Source organism: Manis javanica, chromosome 4 (genome assembly GCF_040802235.1).
Source record: "Manis javanica isolate MJ-LG chromosome 4, MJ_LKY, whole genome shotgun sequence".
Taxonomy (NCBI): Eukaryota; Metazoa; Chordata; class Mammalia; order Pholidota; family Manidae; genus Manis; species Manis javanica.
Window position 1 is genome coordinate 28,996,885 of NC_133159.1, and position 18,950 is coordinate 29,015,834.

General features: G+C 42.4%; 1 protein-coding gene across 1 annotated transcript; it reads right to left on the reverse strand.

Annotated features, from left to right (window-relative positions):
* Window positions 1–995: 995 nt before the first annotated feature.
* Window positions 996–16,940, reverse strand: SF3A3 (splicing factor 3a subunit 3). The gene is made up of 17 exons (XM_017646929.3): window positions 16,773–16,940; window positions 16,464–16,511; window positions 15,038–15,090; window positions 14,827–14,932; window positions 12,631–12,703; window positions 12,164–12,255; window positions 11,243–11,325; window positions 10,456–10,594; window positions 9,882–9,950; window positions 9,401–9,468; window positions 9,134–9,241; window positions 8,266–8,335; window positions 6,091–6,255; window positions 5,885–5,995; window positions 4,635–4,725; window positions 2,254–2,309; window positions 996–1,299 (listed from the first exon to the last, which is right to left on the reverse strand). Exons 1-17 carry the CDS (start codon window positions 16,866–16,868, stop codon window positions 1,222–1,224), a joined length of 1,506 nt encoding a protein of 501 aa, XP_017502418.1. The 5' UTR covers window positions 16,869–16,940; the 3' UTR covers window positions 996–1,221.
* Window positions 16,941–18,950: the final 2,010 nt, after the last annotated feature.

The following is an 18,950-nucleotide window of genomic DNA, read 5'->3' on the forward strand; positions in this document are numbered from 1 at the left end:
ATTAGGTTTAATTATACACACATTCAGCTTCCGAAGTTCAGGCCCTGGAGAGGTTGTCCAGCTGGGGTTTTAAGCAGCTAGAGGAGCCAAGGCACAAATGAAAATGTGAGGAGTTGAATAAGGGAGGGGCTGAACCAGGAAGGAAAATACCAACCCTGAGTGGGGTGCCCCAGGAGTATGGGTGGTGGAAACTTACTGCCATCGAGATGACTAGAGCAATAGTGTGAGGGAGAGGGCCAGTTCCAGAGCTGGGAGTTTTACAAGTAGACATATTACAAACAAGCTGAAGGTCTGAGTGCCGGGGGGGCAAAGGGGGCCTCTGGAGAAATCCTGCCCTGGAGCAGGCCCTGGCCTCCTGGCAATCATGCCTGTTGGCAGAGCAGCGCCTCCTTGGCTCCCGAGCTCTTTCTGCATGGGATACCTGGTTCAGATCCTGGGGCAGCTGCTCAACTCTACCCAAACCCTGGCTATCTGCACTTGAAGAACGTAAGAGTACTAGCCATTTGTCAAGTGGACATCTTATAGAACACACAGGCAACCATCACCAAAGACTCCTGTTCTGAACTAGCAAGTGGGTGAAGTCACTGCTGGTCCTTGTTTCATTGTGTGCCAGGCTGCTGAGGCTTGGGCATGGGTAGGGCTGCAGGCCCACTCCCGAATTGCCCAACTCTTTTCTTTATGCGAATAAAAAGGGCAAACTGTGGAGCCATAACCTGTCCACAGCAGAAGCCCTGGCTCGCCCTCCCCATCTTTCCCTAATAATGTGCCTGAATGGCTAACTCAACTTAGGGCAGAGCTTACCCTGGGGTGATGCTCATTTGGGGAAGTGGCAGCAAATGCAGGTGGGGAAAGAGGTTAGGTCAGATTTACCTAACATGTAATGTAATAAGTGCTCATTAAACTTTAGTTGCTACTGAAGCTGATGAAGAAGAGGCAGGGAAGTGTTAAGACCTAAAGGAGTGAGTTAATCCACAATCCTGGCTTTCAGAACAAGATGCATTTTAAACAAGGGCTGGTTTTATTTTCAGACTCCTTTTTAATAGAAAACAAGGATAAAACATCTCAACCCCACAATCTGCCAGCATGCCTATATTTCTACAAGATGCATGTTAGGCTATAAGACTAAATAACAAAGTTTTTAGGAGCATTTGGTTGTGAGAAATAGAAAAAGATCATAGGGCGGCCTGGGAAAGCCCAGAAGCTGAACTGCATCCCTGAACACTAGAGCAGTCCTTGTCTTTTCAGATCCTCATACGTCTTCTTATTCACAACATTCCCACTAGAGTCTTCATACTCTTCCTAAAAGGAAAGGGCACACTGTTAGCTATGCCTCCTGGGAGAAATGTTTGGGCCTGACCTCTGGGTACCTAAGCTCATCCTGGCTCAATTCCATGGCATTCATCTGAGCCTTTCTCAGCTGGGGTTTGCAAGTGAATGAAACCCTACGGCCCCAAGCCATCCATCATGTGTGTGAACTAAGTTCTCTCTAGGTAGGCATCTAGGACAGCACCAGTTATGACCCATCCTTGGGATAACTAAGGAAATAGTTCATTCAAATCATTCTGTGTTTAAGGTGAGGAACCCTGGTTGACAGAGGCTCACCTAAGACAACAGTTTCAAATGGTTTCCAAGAACTCTAGGTTTCCCAAGAGGCCAATGCAGGGGTTGAAATGGAGCCAAGGAGCCTGAGCTTCCCCACTTTCAGAGCAGTTCTCCTGTACTTTGCTTTATTTACTGGAGTTCTACATCACAGTTTGAAAAGGGCTTTGCTACTAAAAAAGGAATACTGAAAACCACTGAGACTTAAAAGGGAGCTGCTACCAAACCTCACATACATGTCATTCCTCATCTCTGAAATCTGTTTGGGACAACGGTTTCAAGACCAAAAAGGATGCCTCCTCCCCCCATGATAGGATCATCTCTTATTAGACGCTTTCCTCAAAGGAGATCCAACATATGCTATGGATTCTCAACTACTTAACTAGGGAATCCTCACGGCAGGGCAAGACATTGGGTACTCCTGCCCGCCACTTCAAAATTCCAATCGGATACCACAACCTGTCTTAAGATGCAGATTTAGAGTCTGACACATTTAATATTACAAATATGTTAGGCTTACATGTCAAGAGCCAATGTACAGATATTGTCATACAGTGCTCGTTACTAGAGAACCAGGGATCATCTTTCACCTCTGCTCTACATGGTGAGCTCTGCACTGGACACTAGCTCTGATGCTACTACGTCAGCACCCACCTCAGTGTCAGGCTGCCATCGTTCTGATGCCTTCTGTAGCTTCAGCTTGGCCCACACTGTAACATGAGAAATGTGCAGCAATCAGGACTGACAGTAGCCAGTGCATACACAGTATTACACCACATCACCCATTAGGACATTCCTGGATGACCCCTGCCCTTAAGACTCTGGCCTGCCCCACACAGGAATTTCACTTCTGGACTATCTGTAGACAAAATCCCTTCCTCTACAAAACTTACCATCACTTTGCTTAGCTGTGAAATAAAAATTCGATCAAATATAACCAAAGGTCTCTTAGATTAGAGAACTGACATATTCCTAGAGGAAGTTAATGTGGTACAGCCCATGGGAATTGAGAAAGTGACAACAGTCTTGAAGTTCATTATGAAGAGAAATATAACACTAGATGTCAAATATGTTTATGTGAAGCCTGATGTGCATATTTCAAAGACTTCAGAGAGGGAAAAAAGGTGAAATATTAGCCAAAGAGTCTGAAGAGAAGTGGCTCAAAAAACACTGGAGACTTAAAACAAGAGTTCTGGCAGTTCAGTAACACATTATCTCAGTGAAGATGAAAAGAGTCAGGCATCTACAGAAGCCACCGCAGCTTCGGAGGGGGTGATCAGACATGTACACAAGACAGGACAGATATAAAACCAAGGAAAGAACCGCTCAAATCTGTTGGAATGGTGTCAGGAAGGTGTGCTCTCAGAACAAAGGGCTATACAGATAGGAAAGGTCTGCTTAGAGAGATAATAAAAGTATTTATAGATGACAATGAGAAGACATAACTACTAGATTCCTATATGCTTCCACAGTCTCCATCAAGCAGAACAAGACATGGGAAGATTAGAAGAAATATCATAGAAAGTTTTAGCCTAAAATGGGGAAGAAATAGTAAATGAGACAATATGAGAAAATGCTTAGCTCTGTGCCTGGTATAGAGATGCTCAACTAATCATCTTTTTCTTCCTTGCTAATTGCTTTAAATTAACTGGAGTCTTCAGGCCCTGATAATATGCACGTCACAAAAGAATGGAGAATTATCGTGTGCCACAATGTGCCAGGGCAGGGCCTTGTCAGACTCTTTGTCCAGGCCATTGCAGGAACCCAATCCAGAGTAGCACTAAAATACTGGACATTGTAAAGCTGTCATTATTTTCTTACAGAAAAAAATGGATGTAGGAAACTGTGGAGAAGTAAGAGAGACGTTACTCTTCAGAGGGATCTGCAAACAATTAGAAAAGAATGGGATCACCTCTAGGCATCAGTGTGGGTTCACTAAGAATCAAATGAAGCAAACTAACTGAATTTCCTGTTTTTGAGGAGATAGCGACCCAATGAAAAGCCACAGGGATGTCATGATTTTAGCAAAGCAACTGCTCTCTTAGGCGATGTCCCTAGGATCCATTATAACATTTAAATATTAACCTATTATTGTAAACAAGATGGTGATATTTGAACTTGATGCTATTAGTCTGTTAGGTAGATTTATACCTGGTGAATATTGGTCAGTGGTGACCAACCACCTAAATGGGGATCTCTGGTGGCAACTCTACACGGCTCTTTCTTAACTGTATTTCATCCAGTTTTTAAAAAAATATCTTAAGTCTGGAAAAATGGAATAATTAACATAATACATTTATAAGTAAACTCCTTCATTTAAATAAATAAAAAAAAGACTGTAATTAAATGATAGTACCGAATCCCTCCCTGCTGGGTGAAACTCCAAAATAAAAACTTCAACAAAAGATCTAAAACCAAGACTAAGAAGTCAGTAACAGTGTAACAGCAAAAGGTTACTTCCTGCCCGTTCCCTTGTTAGGGAACCCAACTTCCCAGATGTCTTCTGGAAGCAGCAGTCCTATCTAACAAGTGACTACTTTCACTACCAGTTCCTGGAGACACAGCTTCTGGACTATAGACAGTACCTGACCCAGTCAGGCCTACCTATCATCTCTCCCAAGGTTAGAAATTGGGACACTGAGGGACTGAATGAGCGGTATATCTGTCCTGTCAACATAGAAATAAGCTTATGGAGACCATTTCTATTTTTTTCCTTTATATCTGTAGTTCTTAACACATGAAAATCAATTCATAAAAATACACATACATCCACTAACTCACACCCTGCATACAGGGAGGTTAACAGACCACAGTTAAAAGGCCTATTTAATGCTCAGCATAGGGCTCTTCTCAAGGGGAAAACAATCAGTACTGCTGACTAACTCTTGCCCTCAAAATGGAGTAACCGTACGACTGCTGTAGCTTTTACAGATCCACAGCCTGCGGCCTTCAGGCCCGATGCACCAGGGTATTGGGGCAGTGAGCTGTAGCAGTGGCCACCAAGTCTGGCCTTGGGAACAATACAGCTTACTTACAGGAGACAGCATCTTCAATCTGTGTCACATTAGCAAAGTGGGCAGTATTTGGGATGCCCAAACACCTCATGCCATGAGCATGACGCCACTCCTAGAAGAGAGAGAGGGCAACGTGAAATGTGAAACGGCACATACAGCACTACCTCCATTTTACTCATAAGCCCTAACCCGGCCCTTTGCAGAAGATCCTCCTAAAGGCAGCATTCCTTCTGTGGCTCATGTTTTTGCACAGGCGGCTGTGACTGACAGCTATCTCTAAGCAGTACTACAGTGTTCGCCTCATTGGGCAGGTTTGTAATGTCTAGCTTCTAAATCCAATAGCGTTCCAGACAAAACAAGACCACAGAAAACCACCAGAACTCTAACTAGTTACCTCCCATGCAACCCCCACCAGTAGCATGAATAAGCCTTACTGCCAGCAGGCCAGCGTCATCTTTGGCAGTAAAGGAGAACACTGTTTATCAGGTATAAGCAAGGATGTGAAAGTGCAGGAAGAGACACTGCCACCATGACAGTTTTGGCTCAAGGATGGCAAATGCCTTAGGCTTTATCCTGGATGCTCATGGCATTTCCAATTCACTGGAGGTAGTGTTGGGATTCAGAGACTACTCAGGGGCTCAGCAGAAAAGACCCAGGATTAATCAGTGATGTGTGTCTGTCTGAGGGAGGGAGAGAGGAGTTCACAGAAATTCTCCACCCTTGGTCTAGCAAGTCTTTTCCATGCTTTAACACTTCCTTCCAAGCACTAAGAACTGAGGCAGAAACAAAACAAGGCTCAACCCACTTAGTGAAGTATTATCCAGACAATGTCTGGTCTCAAGAATAGCTTAATAAATGTTATCCCTTTAGCCTCTTTTTATCAAAAGGCAGAGGCCCAGTTAAGACCCATAAAGGGTGGTTAGTCCCTTCCTGGGTTCAGTGTACTGGCAATGGGCTAGAGAAATGACCAAAGAATCAGAGACTGGTCTAAGATGCTGACAGAAAGACGGAGAGAGAAGTACAATAACAAATGAGAGGAAACTGAAATGAGGTTCAAACAGCAGGGTGGGAGAATGCCTCCAGAAACCAAGTCAGGTATTGTTCAAGGCTGGCCCTGGTGCCAAAGGCCAGATGCCACATGCTTGACTAGAGACCCATTCCTGATTCTCGAGCTCTGGAGTAGTGATCTTCTCAGGCTCCTGCTATCCTCTTCTCTAGAAGACTCATGCTTCATGGTTCAATTTTCAGGAGAAATGGCTTGAATTCCTTACAGCAAAATGCCGCTGGAAGGCCTTGGGACCCCGGTAGGTGTAGTTTCCACAAATCTCACAGTTGTAGTTGATATTTAGGCCATGAAGCTTATACAACCAGTATGGAATAGGCTAAAATAAATCAGGTAAGAGACAGTATTAGACTAGCAGCTGCATCTGCTTCTAAAATGGGAAGCAGGGAGACAAAGGGTGGCCCTGGGACTTACTTTGCCATCCCAGCCAAGGGGCAGGTTTTTGGGGTTGTAAATGATCTCGTTCTCTTCATCCTCACTTTCGCTCTCACTGATCTGCTCCTCCTCCTCCTCCTCCCGCTCTTCTCCTGTCCTGGCCTGCTTGCGCTGTACATTTTCATGAGTGAGATGTCGCTGTTCCTGCGCCAGGCCCATGAACAAAAAGGATGTCAGAGAAGCTGAGCAGAACAAGAAGGACATGTCCTGTTTTCCTACAATCCTGGCTGACCCCTCACTTCCCAGGGTAAGGCTCTCTTCCTTGTACATTAAAGGGGAAGCCTTGCCTCCATATCAGAACTTCTTATCGTCAGGCCCTCCCTGATCCAAAAGGAAGAAACCAAAGGTTTCATGTCTCCTGCTTACATTTTTCACCTGAAGCTACACACTATCACAGAACAATAGAGAACAAAATCTTTTCTCTTCTGTCTCTAAAATATTTTCTGACCTGGTCCTTTCTTCTTCCCACTGTTACTGCCCTTACCAGGAATGACAGCCTTCTAGTTTGCCCTAAGTCTCTCCTCATTCCAGTCCAGCTTCCATTTTGTTCCCAGATTTATCTGTGTAAGAAATCAATCTTATAGTACATTCTGCTTAAAGAACTTTTATTGGTGGTCTACTATTTGAGGACAAAGTCCACATTTCCAACGTAATTCTCCAAATTTTTCTGACTGCTCCCTCCCTTACAAGGCAAGTTCCATACATAATGTATTTCTCATTTTTTCTTGTACATTTAATTTCCTTTCATAAAATTTCACCTTTGTGCTTGCTGTTTCCTCTAGCTGGAATATTTTTTCTCCCTCTTTCTACACAGAAATCTCAACTTCCATGTGTTACAGCATGTGTCACATGGATGGCAGTTATTCATCTCTCTCGATCAGAGTGGGTTTTTCAAGGCTAAGAGGCTTTCTCATGTTCACCACTATATCCAAACACTCAGCACAATGTCTGGAAACCAGCAGATACTAATGAATAGTGAAATAATGGCTAAAATCATAACAGTACAGAATGAGAGCAACTTCTGCAAACTCTTTTGGCTGGAATTCCAAAGGGAATGGTGCCACCTCCTGGCAGTGAAAGCAAAATGCTGTCAAAGGAGGGAGAAAGCAGTGGGTACACATCACGTCAAGCGAACAAATTAGCCTCCCAGTCACCTTTAGAGGACTGGCAACTCAGAGTGCTGCCTACACTAGCAGAGTCCAAGTTCACTGTGGAGAACATGTGTCCAGTGTCCAATGTCTGGCTAGCCTTTTACTGAAAAGCAGTTGTAATAAAGGGAACTAACAGGTAACTCTAGTTTTACAGCTGTTATATGCATGGTCCTCAAAGAAGGGCAGAATGAAAATATTCATGGCAATGACAAACATATGTAAACAAGCTATTGGGAGACAGAGCCACCCAATCAAAACATCATCTAAGCATCTGTAAAGGGAAAGGCTCTGAGAGAAGCTGAAAGTCACACAAAGTAGAAACACTATTAGAAAGGCTGGTCTTCTACAGGACTCCAAGAGACACTGAGATCTTCTCAGATGGGTGCTGCCCTTCCTTCACCTTCTCTTCCCTGAAAGAGAGCTATTTTATTCCCCCACCTTCCCTTACCTTCTTTCTCAGATAAGCACCCTGGTCCGGCCAGGCCTTTCTCCACTCCCAACCCACCCTTCAGCTCCTTCTTGAGAGACCATTCAAGTCAGCTTTGCACCACTCACCTTTTGGCCCTAGTAAGGGTCTCATAATCTACTGAACACGTAAGTAACGCTCCTTCCTAAGAAGTCACACCTGAAAAGTTGCTGCAAGTAGCTTTTTCTTACTTGCTTTTTGAGTGTCTGCTTCTCGGGTCACCTTCCAGGCATATTCTGGAGCTCAGGCAAAGAGACAGCACCACTGGGGATACTATACTGACAGGAGGGTCTAGTCTGTCTGGCCTCATGGAAACTGGGCAACCTTAGGGAATATCACCTAACAAAAGACACCTAAGAACAGAACAAGACCTCACTGAAGGGCCAACACCAAGGACCCTGCAAGAACCCTATTTTCTGCTGCCAAAGTATAATGCCGATCCTCCTCTTTCAATCCTAAAAAAAAATCCCATGAACTCGTATTTCTTTGACTCGTACCTTGAAGCATTTACAGCCCTCTGTAGAGCCAGTTACTCACCCCAAGAATCTCTACATATTCGTAGATCTGAGCTTCCAGGAAGGCAATGTCTTTGTTCCTCTCAGTGTCTCTGAGAATTAGAAACAAGCTGCATCACTCAAGGGTTCTTTTACCCAACTCCTTGTTCCCTATACTTGGGGACATTTATTTCATGGGTGCATTAAAAATTACAAGCACACGAGAAACATCATGCTGTAAAAGCAAATGCTCGTTCAGCTCAGGACTTGCTGATGGAAGCACTAAGGTTATTTCCTGGAATGCATGCATGGTACATACTTTCTTTGACCTCACTGTAGAAGGTAAGGTTACAGACATATCAAGATATCTAAAATCCCATCATAACAATCTAAAAAGGAAACGTGGTATTGGAGATGAGCACCCAAACAGGCAGACTTGAGCTCAAATCCTGACCCTGCTACTTAGTAACTGTAAGATAGTGGACACATTCCATAACTTTTCTGAGTCCTTATCTGCAAAAGATCAGTATCAAAACTACTTTTCACAGTTGTGAGAATTAGAAAAAACAGAAGTAGAAAGTGCTCTGTATAAGCAGGTGGGTCAGGAAGGGTTTCATAAACTTAGAAAAAAAAATTTCAACCTACTTAGTCTCCGTAATTTCCTGAGGTAACAAATGGTACCTGGAGCAGTTTCAAAGTTAGAGACTTCACTCACTCCAGTCACCTGGGTACAGACCATTCTAGGTTTATAACATCAAGAGCACACTCTGCCATTAGCAGAGAAAAAAGCAGAATGGATCTCCATGAATCAATACCGGTGATAAAACAAGCTTTACAATCTCTGCTGCAGTAAAAATTCTACACAGCAATAACATTTTAGAACTGTAAGCAGAGGTGCCCAAGCTACTCACCGCTTGATGCCCTTTGACTTAGGGTTTTTGGCAAACAGGGAAGTGTCAAGTGACTCCAAAGACTTTCCTTTGGTGCTGAACAGCCTCTGGGCTCGCTCTTCTAAGGTCCTAAGGAGACAAGAGGGCAAAAGCATTTTAGGGTTACATTACCCTACAGGCTTATTTTTGCAGTGTGGTGTAACAGAAAGAATGGAATCAGAGACACTTAGAGATCGTGCATACACACAGTAAAATAGGACAGTTCTAATAGAAAAACCAGTCTCTTACCCGCCACACTTCAGGCCTAAAGCTAAGAGTGCTGATTTTAATCTGTCAAGACCCAGGGAGGCCAACTCCTATACATAAAAAAGAGATAAATTACAATTTTATGTAAACAGATTTTGAGAAACAAGAGATGCTCAAACTTAGGTTTAGCAGGTGTGGACATTCCTGAAACTGTGGAAAGACTATATATTCTATAGTCAATCTTCCTGCAATAAGCTTAAACTTTCCACAAGACTGACTCTAGGTTGAGTTCATACATAACCATACTGGTAGTACTCCATTCTACACTAGAATTATTAATTCTCAGTTTTCAAAGTTAGTTGTTATTTTTTTTCTTTTTTTTAATCTTTCCACTTTCTTTGTAGATGCCTGGTTCCAGGAACTGGTGTTTTATTATCACACATATGTAGCATTAAAAAGAGGCGGCCAGGTGTTCCTCTGAGGCGTGAAGACAGAACCAGTACAGTTGCTAAAGAACACATACCTCCCAAGAGGAGAAGGCGGAGAGGTCAAGATGGGCTCCAGCATGGGTCAGGGCACTGCTCGTCTCTTTCTGGCAAGAACAATAACATGTTTATTAAGATCCAGATTTAGAATGAAAATAAGGGAACTAGCTAAATTACCAGGTCCTGGATGGCCCCTTTCTTATACACATACATGAATAAGAATCAAATTCCTGTGAGGGTGAAGCAAAAAACCCAGATGATTCATTCTCTCCCTGGGAGTGCAGGAAATCTCAAGTTTATCCCCAGGAATGAAAACAGATAGTATAGATTTCTAGCACATAACCTTACCAGTTTTTGGTCAGTAGAAAGCACACAGCACTAATGACATAATTGGTGAAAATCCTGGGCCCAGCCAATGGCGAGTGGGCCCTGACAATTTCATTTCAAAGTACACAAAGTAAACCTAGCACACTCAGCAGAGAATACCTAATGGTTATAATGGATCCCCACAAATCAGGATCTACTGCCCTAAAGCAGAAGCCCAAGATTAAAGTAAAATCCTTAGTTCAATTCCCCTGCACCGCCTTCACCCACACCCCCACTGAAGCTCACCGGCCATCCAGGAAAGGTACCATTCTCCCACTTCTTCTCAAACTCATTCTGAATCTTCCCAAAAAGTTCATTCTGATCTTGAAGGGGCTTCACTCGATCTGTATAATCTTGAAGGTACTCAAGCAGCATCTCCAGGTATCTACAGAGGGAATAAGCAACATAAAGAAAGCAAAAGGGTTTCTGTTTCTGACATACTGTTACACCCTGTAAAATACAATTCCAGTGATACTAACTTTTAAAATAGGCTTGCAACTGACTTTTTTTCTTACCTTTGATTCTAACCTTTCAATTAAACTCCTTTTATCCTCAAGATACAATTCCAAATACTAAAGTCATTACTCACACATAAAGATTTCAGGTAAAAAGAAAATGAAAAAAAAGAAAAGAAGATAGGAGTACAGATCACTAACCAGGGGTGTAAACACACAAACAAAACCTTTCACCTATACATCAGAGCCAGGCACCTCACTTCAGTTGCAATCTGACAAAGTCTAATTTTTTCCCCATTAAACTCCAAAGACAGAGGTCCCTGGACTGGAGACTTCCTTCTACAATGAGAAAATAATAAGAATAGATGGGGATAAGATCGCAGATGTGCCCATGGACACACATTCTTCCAGAGCCAGAACATTACAAACGTTTAAAAACATGTCATTTAAAACCCCTATCTTCCAATAAACCTGGACATTGTTCAAGTACTCCTTTAAGACAAAATTCAGAACTCTGCCAGTAAATCACCTTCTCATCAAATCCAGTAGAGAGGGGCCTAGAAACTACTAATGCTTACCTCTTGTACTCTGCATTTTTCCTTTCTTTAGGAATGTCAAATAATTGGTCAAAGATGGACAGATATGTGATATAGTCCAGCTTCTGAAAAGCGAAATGACAAGAGATTTAGTTAGGTGTTTGCACTGAGTCACAGTGTTATCCCCAACACATGACATCAAAACAGAGTACTGTCTAACAAAGTGACAAGGCGTGGCTTGTGTTAAGTCTTTTTCTTTCCTGTCATTTAATTCCTACACTAACTGGGGTGTTAATTCCATTGGACTGAGTAGAATATCAGGCACATAATTAACTCTTCAAAATAAAGATCAAATTAATAAACAATAAACTAAAAGAAGCATTTGTCAAACACTTACTACGTGCAAGGCACTTGGTGACACTCACTGCATCCTAAAATAAGGTCCTGAAGGTGCCATTTGTTCACTCAGGCAATCACTTACTGAGGAACTTAATCATTTAACTTCCTTGTGACTTTGAGACTGTCACATTAAATCTCATCTCCTATGATAAATTATTTTTCAATGTCTTTTTCAAAAGACATTAAGTAGCTTTTCACTGGCAAAGATTGTTTTGTTAATGTTCCATATAACTAATACCATGTGTGCCTAACATAGGAGCTCAATACTTATTTGTGAGTTTTTAAAAATTTATTTTTACAGAAGCAAAATATGCTTGTAATAAGTAAAACAATAAAATTTATAAGTAAATAATATGCTTATTATATTCACTGTAGAAACCTTTCATTTTGAATAGTTTCATTCCCAAGAAGCACAACACCTCTTTAATATTTATCTAACCATTACAAAACACAAGACACTCTAATTGCTTAGCAGTGGAAGACACTCTAGGGTCCAGGAGCCCCAGCCCAGTGTCCTGACTCACCCCTAGAATCAGAACCACTCTCCCTTCTCCCACATCTTACCTCGGAGGCCTTCAGGTTAATGTATTTGAGGTAACAGTCATGGAGATCAAGGTACCGACCGTATCCCTCTTCATCTGTGAACTCCACCAAGTCTGAAGGAATCAGAGAGATCAAGGATTCAGATACCAAAGATCACTTTTTTGGATGTGGCTTTTCAAATGACTGCTAGTTCCTTGTTTCAAGAGGCGGCTCTTACCCAAGTGTCCTCCCTATTCTCATAAGGTGAATAGACCTCAGCTTTCCAGACCAGCGAATCTGATAAGAGTCCAGCACAAAATGAGTATTTTGTTCAAAGCTACTACTTTGTCCTAAGTCAATCTAGCCCAGAAACCAACAAAGAGAAAACCAGTAAGAGAACCTGGCTATAAATCTCCCTGGGGCCTTGTTTTCCAGAGCTCCAAAGACAAATCTGAACTCTGCATTCATCTGTTCTTTTGTTAGTGCTGGAAATGTTAAACCCTACTTACTTTGTGCCTCTTCACTTGGATTCTCTCGAGCCTTCAGGAGCTCCTCAAATTCCACTGACATTGGCACACAGATCTGAGAGGAAGAAAAGCTCAGGTGGATTTTTCAACAAAAGGTTGCAATGTCCCAGAAATAGGCTGTATGGAAAGTTGGACTTCTGACACTTGATTTGGACTTGACTTTTTATTAGGAGCTGATTACTGTTCTCCAATTACCTTTTTTTCTTTTCCTTTTTTGTGCTGTTTGACTAAAACCTGCTAAAGTCTCCCTTTATTAATTCTGCTACAAACAGGTAACCACTGTTCACAGATCTTTTCTTTTTATCCTAGCCATTCCCAAACTTTGCTGCATCAGGATCAACCGGGGGAGCACTAAACAATTTTGATATGCCTGATACCTAGTCATCAGAGCAGGGCAGGCATCAGTATGTTTTAAAAGATCCCCAGGTGATTCAAATATGCAGCAAAATCTTGAAACCACTGCCTCATGTATTTAAATATGCAGTTGCACAAGCACATACAGGCATGTGCGAAGTTTTTATTTTGTTTTATACATCACTGGACTATGTTTTTTCACTTAGTATTTCTTGGGTATCCTTCCATTTAACCATTTATTCCTTATTACCTTTCTACCAGGGCTGGAATAAGATTAACACACCAAAATGGTACTCATGTCTTTTCTCTTAGTTAACAATTTCATACTCCATTCTCTAAGGCAGGGTGGGGAAACATATGCAGGTGTGTGAGAGTCCCTTCACTCACCTTCACTTAATTTCAATAAATCACCTTTCCTTCCTGGTATTTTCAGTCTCTTCCTTTTCCATTTGCTCCTTTAAGTACATACATCTTCCCCGTCTTGCTTGAGATCCTCCTGTTTCTCTTTTTTTTCCTGCCAGTCTTTCAAATACATGTTTCACACTCCAAACTCCTACTTTCTAATTGCCCACTTTTACCCCGTGACCAGACTTCCATTCCTACCACCTCAAGAAGCAGCAATGCTGGCAGTTACCAATCAGCAACAGCTGATACCAGTGACTTCCTTTCTGAAAGTCTTGCTTACTGTCATTAAGATCACATTACCTGCAGCTGTCCTGTGACCTCTCTAATGGAAGTATTCCTAAGACACTTTACAGTTCAGAAGCTGTAACACTCTCCCTTCACATTGTCTCTCTCCTAGAACTTTGACTCATGGCTTCAAGCATCAAGTCCGTGTGATAATTCTAAAATCTAAACCACAAGCCTTTACCTCTTGCCTGAGCCTCAGTTACCTAACTTTAGCTGCTCATGGGACACTTCTACCTAGATACAATATCACCTGAAAATCTGCATATGTAAAAATTAATTCCCACTGCAAATGAGTTACACCTTTCTTTATTTCTATCAATGGAACAAACAGCTTCCCAGTTACACCATCCTGAAAGCTAAGAGTAATTGTTGACCCATCCCTCTCCACTGTTCCCCTATAATTCCTTTGGTCAGCTATACAATATGCTTAGTGGGTTCTGGATAATTGAGACATAATTCCTGCTCCTTACAATTTTACAACACAGTGGGGAAGACACTGTCATAAAATAGGACAGTATCATAAAGAAAGGAAAGATTAATCAGGAGTGGGGCCAGGGTGGTAAGACTAGGAAAGATAGTTAATGAAAGAGTCAGGGCTGAGTCTTGAGGGTATAATGATCACTGAACTAGAGAAAAGCCTCTTTGTGTCAGTTGGGTGCCCTGGTTAGCAGACTTCAAGACAGTTAGGAGAGCAAGCAGTTTATGGGGGTGGGGGGCTTGGGGTGGTATACCTGTGAAAGACAAAAAAGAAAAGAGGAGAGCATTATGCTTGGGCAGGGAGAGCCTAACTCATGAGGCAGACAGGAGTCTTCATCACCCCAATGGGGAGCTTGCAGCAGAGGTGGCTCCGTAGAAGGGCCTCATAGTGGGCAGAAATAGGGAGGCCATCATACCCGTGATGTGCTCAGTCGGTGGCTGGAGCCAGGGACGAGTACAGCCTTGGCTTAAAGCTGGGGGGTGGGGGGGGTGGACTGAAAACACTGGAGTTGTAATATGTCAACTAAATATGCTTCTTGCAGCTAAAGGGCAAGTTCTTTTTTGAAGGGATATCAGTGTGGCACATCTCCTTTTTCCTTATACCTTTCCTTTAATATGCTCTTTGGGCAGGCCGGAAAAAGTCCTTTGACGCCATACCTCATTTGGGTGTTTCCGGTGGAATTCCTTTATTTGCTTGAGTCTATTATAAAATTCAGCAAACTCATTGGGTCCTGAAATGGCATTGAGCTCCTCTTTTCGTAACCTGCAATTCCAGGAAAAATCCAAGGAACACAGAGCACAAAGTCAGTCCTTTAATCATGGCTCCTCAGAAGCACTAACTCCTGGACTGGCTGTGACTGTGACTTACCCATCCTTATCATCATACAAATCCCTCAGATTCCCGCTGACTTCCATATACCTCTGAAAGACAAACACAAACCCATCAGAATGGAGCAAGCTCCACAGCTACCGGATAAGCCACCAAAAAGGCCTCTCTAGTCAAAGCCCAGAGAAACCTTGAGAGATACGGTGTTAAAAGTTCCTGTGTTTTCTGGCATCTTTAATAGCACTGGTTCTTGGTTAGTTTTTTAAACAAGTCAATTTGAAGATTACCTAGCTGATGTGGCAGAGAGTTCCTATACTGACATACTACTGATGCTTAAATTTCCTTAGAAAAGCCAGGGAGCCATATAACAGAGTCACTCTTTGCTAAACAGCTATTCCTACCTGAGACCCTCAAAGATAAAAGGATGGTTTGGGCCAAGAAGATTTTCACTACAAAAGCTTGAAGAGTGCACAGGCTAAATAAAACATCATACAGCTTCCTTTGGATTCAAGCTCAAGATGGTACAGATACATAGTCCCTTCTTCAGAACTTTTGGGAACATATTTATTTAAGAATTTGGAATTTTTAAGTCCAGAAAGGTACTGTGTATTGTATTTATTATCCCTAGTGGAATCTGGAACACATATTAATAATTCTGCAGTGACACTTATGCATTATTTACTAAGTGGGATAAAGACAATAAAAAGCCTCTCATCTGTTCAGGTTGGGTTTTGCTGCTAAATGAGATCAAGTCAGACTTTGTCACTAAGTAATTAAAAAGAACAAAAAAACCCAAGAAAACTGTTTTCAGAATATTTGGGATCTGGGAATTGGATAAGGGACTAGATGCTTGTCTAATTATTTCCTTCAAATCAGAAACTCAGTTTCTATTAGGTCTTTTATTCCTTTTTAAAAAGATTTTAAACATAGGCAAGAGTAGACAGCACAGTACAATGAACCTCCATTTACCTATCACTCAGCTTTAATAAGTATCAGCGCTTTGATTTTGATTCATTCTCTAAATTTAACTGTTAAGAAACTTAGAACTATTACTAGGCAAATATAGTTCGGCAGACTGCATGTAAAAATACCTCAAATACTTCAAAAGGTGTTCTGGAAGAAAAACACTCATATGCTGCATTCTCTTTTGGGGAGAAGGAATAGTACCTTCTGTGCCTATGCCACGGACTCCTCATAATCATTCTTTACACATCCATGGAGGGCACACGATGCAATAACAAGGGGTGTCTTCCGAGTAACTGAGAATGAATAAGAGCTCCCCATTCAGAGAATTGAGGAAGGGCAGTTCAGCACCCACAGTTTTGGGAGCCCCGTGGACGTCTCCGGGGAGACCCCCTGACTAAACAATCTGGTTATCTTTGGCCAGAGCTCAGAGACCCCCGCCCCCCGCCCCCCTTTTTTTCCTGCTCATCCCGACCCAAAGAGAAGCGGACAGTGGGACACTCACATCTTGCATGGCCCGTGTGCGGTGGTCGGAATTGATCTGGTCCCGGAGCTGCAGTAAGGCAAACAGGACACAGACGCCGTTAGTCGGAGTTCTCAAGTTGGAAAGGCCGCCCGAGGGAGGAGGTTATCCGCTGAGGTCTTAAGGGCTGAAGCAGAGAGACCCCCGCGACGTGGGCCCCGGGAGGAGAGGGAGCCCGAGAGTGGGCCGGGGCAGTGCGCGGAGAAGGTCTGAGGGCCAAAGTAAGCTCTCTGCGGTTAAACAGGCAAGGGGCCCAGCCTCAGATGGGGCTCTTGCCCAGACCCCACTCACCGTGGACTTTTTAGTGAGCATTTCTTTGGCCATGACGTCCATGAGCCTTTCCTTTTCCTCGTGATATCGCCGCTGTTGCTCGAGAATTGTCTCCATTTTCCCTCCACCAACGTACCGCTATTGAGGCCACGGATACAGCCGGAAACAACTCCTGCCGCCTTATATGCTTGTGTCCCCACTCTGAGCGTCCCACTGCGCCAAAGTTCCGCTGGTTCCGGAAGTGCCTAGGGGACTCGAGGAAAAGGGAGCGCCACAGGGAGATCCCAATCTGAGCTAACGAGTTGGCAGCAGTGCTCTCTGCTGGCTGGAGGTGGGGTGATGCGATGCTGAGAGGTGCAGGTGCCTCTAGGGGGCATACAGAAATCCAGGAGCCTGAGGTTCACAGGTTGGCTTCCTGTGGCTACCTGAAACCCGCCGGGAGGGCAGGGATCCTGCGGACTGAATAGTAGTTGAGTAGTTGAAGAACACGGATGGGAGTTGGGAGACTGGAACTTGAGTCCCTAGCGCTCAGGGTGACCTCTGACAACGTTAATTACTTCTCTGGACCTCCGTGTCCTTGTCAGTAAAACAGGGATGATAGCATATTTGTTGTCTTTTTTTAAAAAAGGAAATTTTTTTCCTTTTTAAAAAAAAGTAAATTAATCTGGTCCTGGAGCTGCAGTAAGGCAAACAGGTCAATTTGACCTGTTACATGTGGCAACAACCTAATTGTCTATCAGAAGGGGACTGGTTAAATAAGATACATCCAAGCAATAAAATGTTACACAGCCTTAAAAAAAAAAAACTGAAACAGGTCTGTATGTCCACATCTAGATGGAGAAATAAAAACATGTCCAAATGTTCACAGTATTATTCATAACAGACAGAAACTGGATGCAACCCTAAAATCCATTAATTGGGAATGGATGAACAAAATATGGGGTATACATACAATGGAATGTTATTCAGCAGTTAAGAAATGTTCAGTATGGATGAAAACATGATAAACCATGAAAACATCCAAGTGAAAGAAGCCACCCACACAAAAGGATGTATGTAGTGTGTGTCCAGATGAAATGCCAGAAAGACAGCCATGCAAACAGAAAGTAGATGAGTCGTTGGCCTGTCGCTGGAGGTCAGATCAGAAGTGACTGCAAATGGGCACAGGAAATCTTTTGTGGGGGGTGATAGAAATGTTCTAAAATTGGATAGTGGTGATAATTGCATAGCTCTACTATAAATTTCCTAAAATAAAATGAATTGTATGCTCAAAATGGGTGAATTTTATGGCAAGTGGCTTATACCTCAATAAAGCTATTAAAAAATCAGTATGAGCTCATGTGGAAAGATGACCACACAAAGTGAAAAAAGCTAGGTGCACAACAATGTACATAAAAATAGATTCACAAAAAGGCTATTTCTGTAAGGATATCCAAGTAACACTAAACAATGGTTGTTTATGAGGAGATAACATGGAAGGTCTGGTATGGAGGGAAATTTTTCTTTGTATATACCCAAAATAACAGCATGAAGTTTTTTTTTTTGTTAACATATATTATATTACCTTCACAATTAAAAAATAAACTAAAACTAAACATGGACATACATATGCATATGCATGCTTAACAAAGAATGAGGAGGCATTATTAGGGATGGTTTACCTTTTGTTCTCTTTTCAGAATTCTCCAATTTTTCTACAGTAAGCATGCATTGCTTTTAGTTTATAAAGTTTGAAAAATAATACAGGGATGACTCTTGTCCTGCCTATTCATGGGGTGTTGTGAGAGTTAAATTTATGTCTAAAAATGTAAGCAAGACCTCAGCCTTGGGGAGAGGATCCTTAGAACAACTCCCTGCCAGGGGTTTTTCCTGTACAGCTAGGACAGAGGTTAGAAATCTCCACTCAGGATTAGAGAGACTCAGAATGTCAAGGGTTTTTTTTGTTGTTGTTGTTGTTTTGGTAAGGTTTGGGATCTACCATACTCCATCAAATATGAGACACTGTCAAATGTTAACTGCACCATTATTGTATGTACCACTAAGAAAGAAAAAACTGTCAATCATGTCACCCCTTTGATTATGCAAGGTATCTGGGTTTCTGAGATGTTAAACCTGGAAAGTGTTTATATTAAAATCAACAACACACTATTGTACTGCTACATCTCTTCCTCTTAGGTGGGTGGACCACCTAAGCAGTAC

Excerpts from the sequence above, each read along its gene's own strand:
- SF3A3 (XM_017646929.3), bottom strand. The coding sequence starts at position 16,868 with ATGGAGACAATTCTCGAGCAACAGCGGCGATATCACGAGGAAAAGGAA. Across the intron at positions 16,512-16,772 it reads TGCTCACTAAAAAGTCCACG|CTCCGGGACCAGATCAATTC; the intron begins GTGAGTGGGGTC and ends GCCTTACTGCAG. Across the intron at positions 14,933-15,037 it reads TTGTATGATGATAAGGATGG|GTTACGAAAAGAGGAGCTCA; the intron begins GTAAGTCACAGT and ends CTGGAATTGCAG.